Source organism: Apaloderma vittatum, unplaced genomic scaffold, assembly GCF_000703405.1.
Source record: "Apaloderma vittatum isolate BGI_N311 unplaced genomic scaffold, ASM70340v1 scaffold9931, whole genome shotgun sequence".
Classification (NCBI taxonomy): domain Eukaryota; kingdom Metazoa; phylum Chordata; class Aves; order Trogoniformes; family Trogonidae; genus Apaloderma; species Apaloderma vittatum.
This window is the reverse complement of record NW_009699585.1, coordinates 24,977-39,162: the sequence shown is the minus strand read 5'-3', so window position 1 is coordinate 39,162 and position 14,186 is coordinate 24,977. Positions and strand designations below refer to the sequence as shown.

General features: G+C 46.0%; 1 protein-coding gene across 1 annotated transcript in view; it reads left to right on the top strand.

Moving 5' to 3' along the window:
• Positions 1 to 1,363: 1,363 nt before the first annotated feature.
• Positions 1,364 to 14,186, top strand: part of LOC104280701 (fatty acid amide hydrolase-like) — a gene marked incomplete at its 5' end in the record, with an annotated part of 13,657 nt that continues 834 nt past the window's right edge. Inside the window, 16 exons of the mRNA XM_009878436.1 lie at positions 1,364 to 1,401; positions 2,640 to 2,780; positions 3,964 to 4,026; positions 5,180 to 5,300; positions 5,734 to 5,826; positions 7,230 to 7,390; positions 8,439 to 8,524; positions 8,749 to 8,832; positions 10,051 to 10,113; positions 10,253 to 10,330; positions 10,423 to 10,511; positions 11,238 to 11,274; positions 12,539 to 12,687; positions 12,906 to 12,968; positions 13,273 to 13,348; positions 13,969 to 14,053. Of these exons, the coding sequence (XP_009876738.1) occupies positions 1,364 to 1,401; positions 2,640 to 2,780; positions 3,964 to 4,026; positions 5,180 to 5,300; positions 5,734 to 5,826; positions 7,230 to 7,390; positions 8,439 to 8,524; positions 8,749 to 8,832; positions 10,051 to 10,113; positions 10,253 to 10,330; positions 10,423 to 10,511; positions 11,238 to 11,274; positions 12,539 to 12,687; positions 12,906 to 12,968; positions 13,273 to 13,348; positions 13,969 to 14,053 (1,427 nt within the window). The remainder of the gene's footprint in view (positions 1,402 to 2,639; positions 2,781 to 3,963; positions 4,027 to 5,179; positions 5,301 to 5,733; positions 5,827 to 7,229; positions 7,391 to 8,438; positions 8,525 to 8,748; positions 8,833 to 10,050; positions 10,114 to 10,252; positions 10,331 to 10,422; positions 10,512 to 11,237; positions 11,275 to 12,538; positions 12,688 to 12,905; positions 12,969 to 13,272; positions 13,349 to 13,968; positions 14,054 to 14,186) is intronic.

Sequence of the window (14,186 nt, the reverse complement as noted above, 5' to 3'; positions counted from 1 at the left end):
GCTGTCGGGTGGGGATGCTGCGGGGGGAGAGAGGGAGAGAGAACGGGCTCTGGGTGACCTTGTCGTGATAGAGCCTGAAGCTGACTGTGAACTCGGAATACGGCCACTGCCAGCTTTCCTCGGGGGTGAAGGGATTCACAACCTTCATCTCCCTGGGTTGGGGTTTTCAGGAGGGGACTGGAGGCAGCTGTGCCCCCCTCCAGTGCTCCCCTGCGAGTGGGAGCCCGTGTGTTGGTTCCCAACAAGGCCGTCGCGAAGAGTCGTCGAGACAGAAGCCCACGTCCCCTTGGCAGAGAGCAGCCAGCAGCATCATCCGCCCGCAAGCAGGTGGATTTGGCGGCTGCTGCTGCTGCCTGGCTTTAACTTTTGAGCCAGCGTCGAGGTCAGGCAGAAAAGTCATATTTCAGGGGTGTGACCATGTTAACAGAAGAGCTTGGTGGCTGGTCAGGCCTGGAGTTGGAAGCTAGCAGTACCTCGCAGTACCTCACAAGTGGCTTTCTTCCAGGATATAACAACCAGAACACTTTTTTATGCTTCTAGTCTCCGAGCCTCAGCTTGTATGTTTTCCTGACACTCCCCTTGGAGGAGGAACACAAGATCTCTGTCCTACAGGATTGTGCAGTTTTAGATTAGATGTAGATTAGGAACGTAGCATTTTCAAAAAGATACTGTAATCCTTACATAATATATGAGGTAACCTGTTGCTTTTCTGAATCTCAGAGTGTGAGCCTTGCTTCAGACTTGTACTGGATTTGTACATCCCTCAACATGGTTTTGAAGTCTGTTGTTGAGCTATTAAGACAGGCTAGAACAAGGCTGGTCTCTCTGAGACCACTAGTATTGCTACACTGGGAGCCAGGGTATTCAAAGAGCGTTTTCAGCTGTCTGCTAGCGTGGCGGCTCTAAATTTTTCATGCTTTTCGAAGGTGACTTGGTTTACTGCAAGAGCTGGTTGAGCAAAAGATCCTAGCAATGGGATAAAGGAAATAGTAATAAGCTTCTGCCATCTCCAATGTTCGCATTATCTGTGGAACATGAAAAAAATAAAGAAGTGGATGGGAGCTATGGTTGCCTAATAGTTGCAGGCTTTCTGGCTGAGTTGAGGGAGGACATGGGTAGGAGGGACAGAAGAGTACACTGATTGTAATTATATGAATACAAGAGGTGAATGGGGAAGCATTTCATGCTAGTTTTGTGGCCTGAAATACAAGTGTTGTGCTGTTTGTTTACTATGTAGTGTTGCATGCTCTCGGGTGGTCTGAGACTGCAGCAGTTGTGACCACCTTCAGTATTCCTTGTCTAGTGAGGAAGGCATTCAGGTCAAAGTTACTGCAAACCAGTATTTCTGCTTATTTTCTTCTAGGCTTTTGGACAAATCTGCTTACTGCCGTTCTTAATGAGGTAAGAGTGGGGAGATTTCTCCCCCTCCAAATTTCCTTTTTCTTTTTTTTCTTTTTAAAAGGTTTTTGCCTTGACCACCACTTACAGGTTATCTGAAATGACCTTTTCTAAGAGGGAGGTTGCATAACTTGGTTGGAGAGTGAGCAAGACATTTTCATAGATGTTTAGTAGATTGTTAGGGTTTTTTTCAAGTACTCTGGTGTGAGTGGGTCTCTGTCAGAAGTAATTAACCTTTTTTCACGCACAAGCAGGTGCATAGAAACCAAATTAGCCAGCTTGCCTCTTTGCCTTTCTTTTTCTAAAGAGCAGCTTTCTCTGGAAGCTTGTGGATGTGCAAATCTGCTGTATTTTTAACCAGTAGTGGTAAAAGAATAGTAGCAGTGGTGGGAAAATGAGGCCAACCGTAAAGTTCAGAGGTTTTAACATGTTCTTTTTAAAGATATTCACTATTTTAGGTCAGCCTTTTCTCCTTCTCTCACACTGATGTTTTTGTTTAAAAACTGTGCTTTCAAACGTATGTTGCAGTAGGAGCTGCTCAGGTAAGAGGTGTCGGGAACCTCAAGCTCATGCTTGGCTCTCATGGTTTGCCTGTCATTTGATGGGTCATCTGTGCAAATCCCAGGACACTGAGAGATGTGTTACACACAATCGGTATCCCTGAATTTTCACTCAGGGCATAGGCTTTTTGAGTGAATCAAAGCCAGACAAGTGTCTCTGCTGTCATACAGTGGATTAGTCCTTGACGTCTGTGATGGGGTCTTGATTTTCCTTGTGTTCCAAGCCCTGGATTTGTGTTGCAATCAGTGTTGTATTTTGTTGCAAGTGAACTATGTTGAAGCAGGTCATGGAAAACTCTGAAGAGGTGCTCGTTTTAACAGAATTAGTGCTTGAATGTATGGCTTACACTACTTTTTCCTTTTCCTCTCTATTCTTGTCTTTATTAGTCTGTGGGTAATATGTGTAATTAAAGTGAATTGAAAAACTTCCATTTTGCTGCTTGAGTTTACAAAGGCTGGCTGGCTTCCTCTTATGTCAAGAGGTAGGAGGCTTTGTTAAGCAAGCAGAATACATGTGATGCTGCCTTTGGGAAAGGCGTGAGAGAGTATATTGTAAATGTTGCAACTCCCTGCTGTGGGAGCAGACTGCCAAGGCAGAATGTTCTTGGGTAAGGTTCTCTCAGAACAGTCTGAAAAATTAGTCATGGTAGAGCTTGCGAACTAGGAGTGACTCTCTTTCAGGCTGAACAACTTCTCGCTCATGCGTTCTCTTGACATTCATGAAGATCCCACGTTTATCCCGGAGGTTGCTGCGGAGGATACAGAAGACAAGTCTGAAGCTAAAAGCACTTTGGATATCGTCAAGCAGCTGATAGATTCAAGGTCAGTATGTGACGAGTAAACGTGGGGTGGAAGAACACGCATGTGGGTGCTATTATATTAGTGGGAAGCTGTCGCTGTCAGTAATCTGAATTAAAATCTTTTTCCACCCCACCTACTTTACAAAACAAATAGTGCTGTCAGTCATCTTTCCTTGTGTAATTTTAAAACTCCAGTAGTTACAAGCAGTGTGAAGTTTCTGCAGACTTCACGGAGCCTGCTTATTAAGCAGAGACCAAATTCTGCCGTTGTTGGGGCTCTGGCTGCACTGTTAGCACAGATAGGCTTAGCAGTTGGCTGGTGAGTTTAAGTGAGTTTGCAGATGTGCTGTTTTGTGCCTGCAAGAACTCTTAAAGAGAACATGATTTTCTTTAAGCAGGATCAAGCTTGCTCCCTGCTTGAGTTCTTAAGCTAAAGCAAGGAAAAACTTCCATCTCCTTGCTTTAGAGGGAGGGATGTATTTTCTGCAGGCGTATTGACAATACTCACTATATTGAATATTATGGAGCAGGTTACTGGAGCCTTACCTCTTCTCTGCACAGCACATTATGGTGCTGTATGCTGTCCTGTTCCAGAATACGGTTTCTGGTTTGAGTCTTGATACAGAGACGTCAGAGGAATAGTATGTTAGTTCTTCAGATGATCTTATATTCTTCCTGTTGTGGTGAGAAGCAGTCAATTTCGTACATGCTAGAGCCATCAACTTAATTTTTAAGCAGTTTGCTGATGCCTCCTTGTGTGTGCTGCATAGTGCCTTTTCCTCCTCTCTCACCACGCAGCATATGTGTTGCTGGCTGTCTCTGGATCCAACTTATGACAGAGATCCTGGGAGTATATTTTAGCTGTTTGATGTTATTGCAGTGGTGACTGGCAAACCGGGAATGAGTTTTGAATGGTTTAACAACTGCTGTATTGCAATAGAAATAAGAAGCAACTCAGACACGTCGGCCGGACTGGCCTCTTATTTCTGTGGCACCCTTAGCATGCCTGATGGCTGGCATGTGTGCAAGGAGACTGACAGAGCACGAGCTGAAATGTGCAGGCTAGCGGTCCAGACAGTGACCAGCAGGTTTACTGTGAGTGAACGATGCCCAAGCATGCATTGGGCCATGATGCTGAAGTCTGCAGGCCCAAGGAGAGGTGACTTTTGTGGTTCACAGTTGCCCCTTTAATCCTTTCTTTGCAGGTCTGATTCTGCCAGCAATGGGTTTAGCTTCAAAGGGATCAAAGACTACCTGGACTGCTACCGGTAGGTGAAACTGATTGTCTGGAAACAACCTGTCTCACATGTTGCCCTGCAGTGGGCTGCTGCTGTTCCACAAGCTCTCAGGCACCTCTTTGTTAGGATTGTCCTTGAGGTTTCACTGTTGAGCATCACCCTCTGCAGTCCTTCCCCTCTAATAGAATAACAAAGGAAAACCAGCTGGGAGAGCTGGCATGACTTTTACAAGCCCTGCAAGGATTTTTACACGCTATTTTCCTTAGCTTATTGTCAGTCATGTTTGGGAGAGATTTCTACATACCTTGTCTGCCAAAAGACGTGAATGAGAAGAGGAAGGTTCATCTGGGTGATGCGAGTTGCCCGCACTGAGGGTCTCTGAAATACCCCTTTGTTCCCCAGCTCCTTGGGGAACCTGCTTGCACCCAGTCAACACATCCAGCCCAGAAAAAGCTGGAAGAACATCCTTGACTGAGGTTCTGTGAGCTGCTGGCTGCTCAGTAACTCCTGGATGCCTCTAGGACACATGTGAGGTGTGGAGTGTTCTGATAAATCCTCTTGCGCACCTGCCGCTTGTTCTTCGGGGGCCATCTCTGCCAGCAGGCTGTGGCCTTGGAGCAAAAGGCTGAGGCTGAGATCTGGTGTTGTAAGTGCATCCTGATTGTGAGGCTTTTGCTTCAGCCAGAGACACGTTTGTGGTGTAATGCAGATTTTTACCAGGAGGGAGGGAAGGCCTGTTTGTTACAGGTAGGTTACTACAGTACTACTAGGAGCCACTTCTCTGTAATGGAAGGGCTGTGTAAAGAGAACTGGCCTCTTGGTCTTTGCTTGTGATACTGGGAGTTTCGTAGTCTCGGGCTTTCAGGAGCTGAAGACTCTCTGTAAAGCTGTGAGCTGTCTGTCCTTGTTTATCTGGTGGTTCAGGAATATCTGGGTAACTCTCCTAGCTCTTTCTGCTACTATGAGGGTCGGAGGTGTGCTGTGTAGGCAAATTCTCCCTTTAAGGAAGGAAGTCTGTTGCCCTGATCATGTCAGCTGTGTTGAAATCAACACCCCAGGCAGATTCTTATCTAGTTTTTTGCTTACAGCTGTGACAGCTGCCATCTCGCTAAATGAGACACAAAGGGCATGTGGGAGTGTGGTGTGAGGATCATGTAATCAAGTCCCAACTTCTCTCCTGTAGGAGTGGGAAGCTGACGCCGTCTCAGGTAGCAAAGAACATCATTGCCATGCTGGAGGACTGCGACAAATCCATGCCCCCACTCAGAGCGATAGTGCAATGGGACCAGAAGCAAATAATGCTGGTAATGTCTGCCTCTGGCAGGAAAGGTGCCTCTGCCACCACAAGAGCAGTAGCATCCCTCAGGAGGGGCAGAGGCTCTCCTGCTGATATATTGCAGAGAATAATATGTGCAATTTTCCTCCCTCCTTCTGTAGACAACTAAAAACAGTTTTGCATTCCTTGCTGCAAATAGAGGTAACATTAAAGCAATCTGTTTCCTGCTGGACAACTATATTTAAAATGCTACTTCTGGGCTTATATGGCATCTGTTAGCATATATGCTTCTAAGTAATAGCTTTCCATCAGCATATGGTGAAAGAAGAAAGAAACTTTTAGGTTGGCTTGGTAGCAGCCTGAAAAAGCCGTTTTTGGTATTCTTTCTGATACTTGTAATGACCTTCAGCTCAACTAAATATATATAACATGCACTTTTTTTTTTTTTTCTCTCTGTGCAGATGGCTGAGGCCTCCACTGCTCGTTACAGGAATAAATGTACCCTGTCTTATCTGGATGGCATCCCAGTTTGTCTGAAAGAAGAGTTCAAAGTGGTGAGTTTCCTTGAGTAGCTGTTAGATCACGCTGCAAGTGGTCGACCTGGACAACTCCCTGTGACAAGGTTTTAAGGCCAACTCCTCAGCAGAAGCCTGAGAATATGTTTGTAATAAGGGGTAGCGTGTGGTTTTGTAATGAGTAGGATTAACAAGTTTTGCCATGTGAAGACAGATCTTGGGTCTAACAGACATGTTCCACATCTTGTACTGATCTCTTTGATCTGTGGGGAGTAGAGGGTAGGGGTGGGAAACAGTCCTTCTTATGATGAAATTAGAATGTGTAAAAGCATCTGTAGTGGTGGGTGTAACTGTTTCTCAGGCACTGACTCTGCTCCACTGGCAAAGCAGCCCTCTCTTCTTACTTTAAACGACATATGTCAGAAATATGCAAATTACTTTGAAAATCACCACTCACAAGGTGTTTTTCATGTGACACAGAATCACAGAATGGCAGGAGTTGGAAGGGACCCCTGAAGATCGTTTAGTCCAACCCCTGCCTGCCAGAGCACGATCACCTACAGTAGGTCACACAGGAACGCGTCCAGACGGGTTTTGAATGTCTCCAGAGAAGGAGACTCCACAACCTCCCTGGGCAGCCTGTGCCAGTGCTCTGACACTCTAACAGTAAAGAAGTATTTCCTTATGTTTAGGTTGAACCTCCTGTTTTCCAGTTTGTGACTGTTGCCCTTTGTCCTGTCACTGGACACCACTGAGAAGATTCTGGCCCCACCTTCCTGACAGCTGTCCTATAGATATTTATAATCCTCGATGAGATTCCCCCTTCTCCAAGCTAAACAGCAGTTACCTTTAAAGACTCCTGGCAGTGCCATCAAGCTGTCGTAGGCTCTGCAGAGCCCTACCTGTAGGGTGGGAGTCCTGTTTATGTACAGATTCTTCCATTGCTGCCTAGAAGTGGAGAGTACTTAGCATACCTTGAAAATGAGCCCATCTGGTATTTTGGCATTCATCTAATCCTGGTACCTTGCTTCAGAGCACTCCAGATCTGGAAGGCTGCAGCTCTGTCCATAGAAAAATGGAAAATAAAGCTGCTCTGGGTCCAGGGTGACTGTTCTGCAGCCTCTGGGCACAGACAGTTGTATTGCTGCAGAGAGGCAGACTTTTTGACCGTCTACATGTTTCTGCTCTTCTGTATTATGGTGTTAAAAGGACTCCTTTTCACAGGAGAAGCACCAAATATCGGAAGGTTAAGTGTCCCTCCTAACAGAAACCAACATGGGACAAGCTCAAGAATGAAGCTTCCTAGCCCTCCATTCCCCTAGTGTCTGGAATGTGTTGTGGAGTGGGTGTGTGCATGTGAAGCATGTGCATGTGAAGCATCCACATGTGCTGCATACCTTGCCAGGATTTTATGATGAATAAGGAGGTGTCTTCTTGCTAAGGTACCTTACCATCACCGCGTGGGAACAGTGTATCTTGGGACGGAGCCCGAAACAGAAGATTCTACTGTGGCCAAGAAGCTGCGAGAGGCTGGGGCTGTCATTATTGGGGTCTCAAACATGCATGAACTAGGGACTGGAACGACTGGATGCAACCCTAATAGGTAAAAATCCCCTTCCCCCTCTCTTTCCCCTAGGCCAGAAGGATATAAAAGTTTGTCCAGAACTGACAGGGAAGGGTACAAAAATAGGGTAAGCATGTGAGAATGAAAACGATGAAAGCACTCTGTGCAGGGAGGACATTATGGGTGTGAAAACCCAGCATTGTGAATTTTGAGGGTCAGGGTAGCTGTGGAAGCCTGAAGTCTTTTGAACTCGAAGGAGAGGTTCCAAGTGGTTTCTGCTGAGTAAAGAACTTGGTTTGCTAGGCTTTGCAGGCCTGGTGGCATGAGTGTTTACAGGATGAGTGGTAGACAAAAGTGACAAAAAACAAATGCTAATTTAATGCTCAGTCACAGTAATGGCTAAAGGCCATTTCATGTTTTTATTTCTTAGCTAGAACATGTTCACTGGACTTTGCATTACTGTTGCAAATTCTCCAGCAGAAGCCACACTCAGAACTGCTATTTCAGAGCAGTGGTCTTCACAGCCTCGATGTGTAAAGGCACACTTTCTGCATATGCAGCTGGATGACACTGCCCACTCCCTCAACTGCAAAAATGTGCCAGGGCATTTTCTCGCTGCATGAGGTCAGCTGGGTAGCCTGCTGCCTGGCAGGTCTCTTCTGTGTCTAGGGACTGTGGTCACACTGGAGATGCTTCTTTGGGATAGAGGACAGAGCTGGGGATGCTGGCTCACTTGTCTGTCAGAATTGCTGGCCACCAACTGCTCCATGTTCTGTAATTATGTAGTGTGCTATGGCCTGCAGTAAAGGCACGGTGATGCAGCAGGCGGAAGAGCTGGAGCAGCATCCTTTCTCTTGCTTTGGGTCTGTCTCATTTGGAGAGGCTGTTTATGGTAAGGAGAGATTTGACTCTGAGGCAGAATTCCTTTTTGCATCTTGTTTTCTAGGGACATAGCACTATCTGGGATTAAGTGATAGCTCTTTACTAAGAGATTGGAATCCCTGAGCTGTGTTTCTGCATCTTTTCCTGCCCTGTTGTACACGTGGTCCCTCCTAGGAAAAGGTTCAGCACTATTTGTCTGCTTCAGGTACCACAAGATCCCTAGGAATCCCTACAAGCCTAATCACTTCACAGGTGGGAGCTCCAGTGGGTCGGCAGCAGCTGTAGCAGCAGGTAGGTGGTCCTGAACGGAGTTCAGCGGTGGTGGGAGGAAGGTCCTTGAGCCAAAGTACCTCAGGCGTTTAGTTTTTATGAGGGGGTTTAGAAGCTGGAGGGAGCTCCTGGCTGAACAGAGAGCTCTCTGTGCTGTCTTGGCTACAGCTGCTGGCTACAGAATGGACGTGGCAACATGACAATGTCTCTCTGATCACAGGTCAACCTGTGGTGTTTTTTGGTAGGTCTCTGCCCAGTGGCTATTGGCACGGATGGAGGCGGCTCTGTGAGGATTCCTGCTTCATTCTGTGGTGTGGTGGGACTGAAAGGTAGAGCCCTTTAATCCTGGAGGGGAGTGTGTGTGTCTTATTTGCCTTATCAGACAGAATCCCATGAACAAGTTGGGCACAGTCCATTTCTGTAAAGCAAAACTTGACCAGAGAAGCTCTGGAGCATAAAACCCTGATAGTCATGTGGGTTGGACTGTCAGTGCAAGTATTCTCAATACTGACTATTGAACAGATGTTCAAAAAAACCTAACTTACTTGAGTCGAATGCTAAACAAAGCATGCATGCTGCTTTTCTTTCCACTCATCCCTCTTAAATTTTCTTTCTTTGCTGAGAAGTGTTCCCAACATAGTTGGGTGTCTGTAAGCTGGTGAAAAGTGTCTCCACCCATGATGGTTTGCCATCATCCCAATTATATGAAGAGGCTGATGCTGCCCAGATTTATATCTGGTAAGTTAGCCTGGTAATAGGCTTGTATGGAGCCAGGATGTAGCCATTCCCTCTTACCTCAGTGTTAAAAGAAGCAGCAATGCAGTTTTTGCAGTAAGAATGTAATCAAGGAGAATGTGCAGAGGACATAAGAAACATACAGGACTGTGTCTACAGCATTGGAAGGTGGTGAGGCAGGATTGTCACTTAAAAGAGATATCAACTTCTGGGAGTGGTTTTTTCAATCCAAAGGATCTTAGCTGCTCCATCTGAGACCAGATAGTCAGTCATTACTCTCGTTTTCCATCCTTCACGTGTTCAACTTGATTAATCTTGATTCGTCTGAGGAAGATAATGATGACAGAAATGTAACTGGTCAGAAGAGTGATATGAGTACTCAAAGAAGACAACTGGTTTTAAGCATGAAAGTCTCACCGATAAAGTGGGTGAGATCTCTCCCAGAAGCTGGTATCTCCTGGCTGTTGATAATCCTGCTCCTGCCTCTCCATCCTCCATACCATAGATGCAGCTTCCGCATATTCAAGCGTGTGTATTTCAAAATGTCCCTGCACATATTTTCCCTCAACCAAATAATTTATAGGGGACAAAGAGTTTCACTATGTGTTGGAATGCAGCTGTTTCCCTCATGAGACAGATGGTGGTCAGCGGAACACAGTACTGAAAGGTGACTGGCTGGGCTCTGAAACGGCAGGCGTAAAAGTGACTGGCAGGCGTGTGTTCCTTAATGACCGGATGCACTAGAGCCATCTGGGTCAGATCTTACCAGCATCTGGTGCTATCTAGATAACTGCCCATTTCTTCTTCTCTAGGAACATTTGGGCGCATCAGTTGTCACGGCAGCTTGCCGCTCTCCTACTCCACAGTCAGCGTAGGTAAGAGGACTTGTGCTCCACTTCGGGGACCTTGCTGTGTGGTGTCCTCACAGGAAAGGCCTGCAAAAGACGTTAGGAAGAAGGTACTGCTTACCCCTTGTAAAATTTTTTTTTTTATCATTATTGATCTGTTCTACAGGCCCTATCTGTACCTCAGTGGCAGATGCAGCCATTGTTTACAGTATCCTTGCTGAGCCAGATCCGCTCTATCCATATGGTAGGTGAGCCCTCTCCCTCTCTCAGCCCAGGTGCTCTGCCTTCCTAGAGACATCCTAGGTAAAAGAAGGAACTCTTATTTGTTCCCTGCAGGCCTGAAACAGCCAAAAGCAACCCTGTCTGATATGTGTGCTCCTGACCTGAAAGGCTTAAAACTGGGTGTGGACTGGACATTTTTTAAGGTGCCTGATCTCTCTCTGTCTCTCTCACTGCTGCTTCACATAATGAGATTTTAAATTAGTTCTGTGCATTCAGTGTTCTCTTGCTTCTCCCATTTAGTCCTATAATTCGAACGGAATGTAGCCTGGTTGAAAACATTGACAGGGTTATGTTTTTATTTATTTTTTCCCTAAGGCAGCATTTTGAGTAAAATTCTGTTGGAGGGATCAGAAAAGGTAACGGCTGTGCAGTTGGTGGCAGTATGCTTCCTCATATACTGCTGTTTCGGCAGGAAGCAAGGCTTCTGAACAAAAGACAGTTTAAAGTCAAATGAGGAAAATTGGTGTTGCCACTTGGTGACCGTGTTGTAGCTGCTGAGTGGTATTTTGTCATTCCAATGTAGAAACTGAGCTTGCAAGCTCTTACACTTGGCAGTTGTAATGCAACCTCACAAATGTGCTCAGGATTTCTTTCCTGGAGGAAAACAAGGACTCTTTCTGGCTCTGTCCAGTGCAGAGAAGGGAGCATCTTGTCTTCTGGAAAAGGTGGCTTTTTCTTTTCCTTAAGGGTATGACCTGCAAGCTGTTCCCTTGGAGCAGGTGGCCTAAGGCAGTCCTGGAGGGTTGTGTTTCACTGTCACAGGAACAAGGAAAGCTCTGTGAGGACTGAAGTCTTGGTGAATGTGCTCACCAAAAAGAGGAGGGCAGTTTACTAAGGCCTACTTAGTTCTTTCCTCTTACTCTCTCCAGGCATGTGATGCTGAAGTCCTGTCCATCTGTGAGAAAGGTAAGAAGGGCAAGTCTGTAAGTCTCTTATTCTGCCTCATGTCATGCTGTCACTTGATGCTCCTCTTCTGTATGAATGAAAAAGATCTCACCTCAAGTCCTTAAAGGCAGATGCTCAGAGAGGTTTGGCTGGACAAACAGCAGTAGCTCTGTATCAGAGAAGCTTTCCTGACTGCTAAGGGTTAAAAAGCTTGGCAGTTGTAGGCTTGTCAGGTTACAATGGAAGAATTCAGTCCAGTGTGCTAAGCCTCTGTCTGCATAAAGACAGATCTGTGCTCAGTAATACTTACTCTGCAAGTTTTCATCATAAAAGATTTTTAAGGGAGGGACTTGTTTCACAACATAATGGAAAAGAAATGGAAGGACAGGGTTAGGTCTTTGTGATGTATCCAGTCCTCTGGTATTTCCTTGAAATCAGCCAAATGGTGCCTTTAGGGAGACTTTGTCAGAGTTTTAGCAAAATTGACCCTGGTGAGTGCTTGGGGGTGGGGTAGAAAAGCTCTACAAAGCCCAGCATGGTAGTTGGTCCCCTGTGCGTTGAAGCTGAGAGAGGTCACAGTATTAAGGCTTTGCCTGGAATTTCTTCAGCCTCCTTATTTCCATAAGACAGTGATGCTTCTACAAGTGTAGAGGTCTTTAGGAGAGATACACCATAAGCCAGTGAAATAGGCAAGCTTGTGTATTTACAAAGAAGTTGGGGTCAAAGAAAGAAAGAGATTCTTTTTGGATTACAAAAGATTCACTTTTCCCAAAGTCTTGTGTTCAGCCTTGTGAAATTATATCAGAATTTTGTGAGCTTGTGCTGTTGAGCTGGTCTCTAGAGTATCGCCTGGGTTCTTCTACGATTATGGTTCAAAAGAGTCTCTGAATGGGAATCTCAAGATGCTCAGTAATCACTTCATGCTAATAGATTGCTAGCTGTGTCATGTGCTCAGGGAAGCATTGTCAGGCCACCTTTACTCTTTGGGTTAACTCGGAGTAGGGCTAAAGGGAGGACGTGAAAACTTGCCCAAAATGTGGCAGGTAAACTAGGCACCTGTCAGCAAGCCTGTGCCCTGATAGAATATTGCAATTTAGTTAGGCTGAAGGCTTTTACCTACGAGAAGCAGTGGCAGCACTCTGAATGCTGCGTGATGCACTGAAGATGCTTGTCTTGTACTGGCCTATGGGGTCTCTGAATTCTCGAGGGGAGGGGATTTGCAGCCCTTCTATGAAGTTGGGTGAACTCAAGGATGGTGTTTGTGCTTTACCTGTTCTGTGTGCAGCTGTGGAGCACCTGCAGAGTTTGGGAGCCAGCGTGGTTGAAGTGTCTCTTCCAGAGATAGAGGAAGTGCAAGTAGCACATGCCATCTGCATTCTCAGTGAGATGAGGGACTTCCTGCAACCTGACTTCAATAAACATTTCCAGGACATGGTAAGTACCAGCAGCTTGGGTCAGGGGCAGTAGTTATCCCAGCTGATAAAGAGCAAGTGTCAAGTCAGTGAGAAACTTAAGGTTCTCCTGGTTTGTGTATGACAAACCACCTGTTGGATGACTACTGGTACAGGAGACCACACCTAGAAGAGAACTCCTGGGCCATCAAGTTCAGTTTCTCGCAAGCAGAGCCACGATCAATTTTTTTTCTCTTTCAGAATTTGGAGACTCGGGCTACCCTGGCCATGGCTTCCCAATTTACAGCTCTGGATTATATTACGGTAAGGAGCATGCTGTGGTGAAGGCTGAAGGAAGGCACCTAGTGAAATTGTAACGGTGGGTTAGAGGATTCTCTTAACCTCTCTATACACAGAAGGATATTACCCTCTGCTATGAAAGCATGCTGTGTGGTGGGGCATCGCAGAGGACATGCCATCTGGACTGGTGTCCTGTATCTTGATTCCAAACTGTAGGAATGCTGCCTTCTGCAGAGGCACAGGCTCTGATGGGCAGAGTCTGTCAATATCAAACGTGAACCTCATGAACCAGGAGGGCCCAGTCAGACAGTAGTCTCTCTGCTTGCAGGCAAATCGACAGAGAACTCGGAGCATGACATTCTTACGAGAGATCTTCACCACTGTGAACTGTATCCTTACACCAGGTACTGGCGGTCTTGGCCAAAGAGCTGATCCCCAACAGCTAAGCGGTGCATTTTAAGAACAGTCACTTCGTTAACTTTCCCTCACCAATTTTAAGAGCATGACTCCTTTGCTGTGTCTCAGGCCTTTAGAAGAAAATGCAGTCTGGTTTGAAAGAATGCTGTGTGTTTTTAGATTTGCTGTGTATTTCTAGACTTGCTGCCTATATTCATGGCAGTGAGAAACTTTTGGTGCTTGAAACAGGAGCTGCAGCGCATTTACACAGGAGGGACTGGACACATTTATGTATGAAGATGTTCTTCTGCTAGATGGAAACTAACTGCTTAATTCATAAATCCTGGTGACTTGATTGAGTTCCAGGGGTGCGAGGTTGCATCACCAACGTATATCAAACATGTGATGTTAATGAACTGAGCTGTTCCTTGAAGACTGTGCTTTATTACTGGATCAGGCTGCCCAGGGAGGCTGTAGAATCTCCATCCCCAGGGATATTCAAAAGCCATTCAGACATGGTCCAGGGCAGCCTGCTCTGGCTGACCACCTTTGAGACCAGGGAGAGGGTTAGACAAGATGACCTCCTGAGGTCCCTTTTAATTTCAGTCATTCTGTGATTCCTCCACAGCTGTTGCTTCCACTGCTCCAAGGATCTATGAATCTGACCTCTTGACTGGGAGCAGCAATTTGTCCTTCACAATCCGGTCCATGAGGTAAGAAGAGTGCCGCTTGCACTGCAGAAGCAAAAGTTTGGGAACAGATGGAGAGTAGCTATACTAGGAACTCAGGCTGTAGAGCAGGAGAGATTGATCCTAGCTGCCTCTCCCAGAAATGATGACTTTGCTG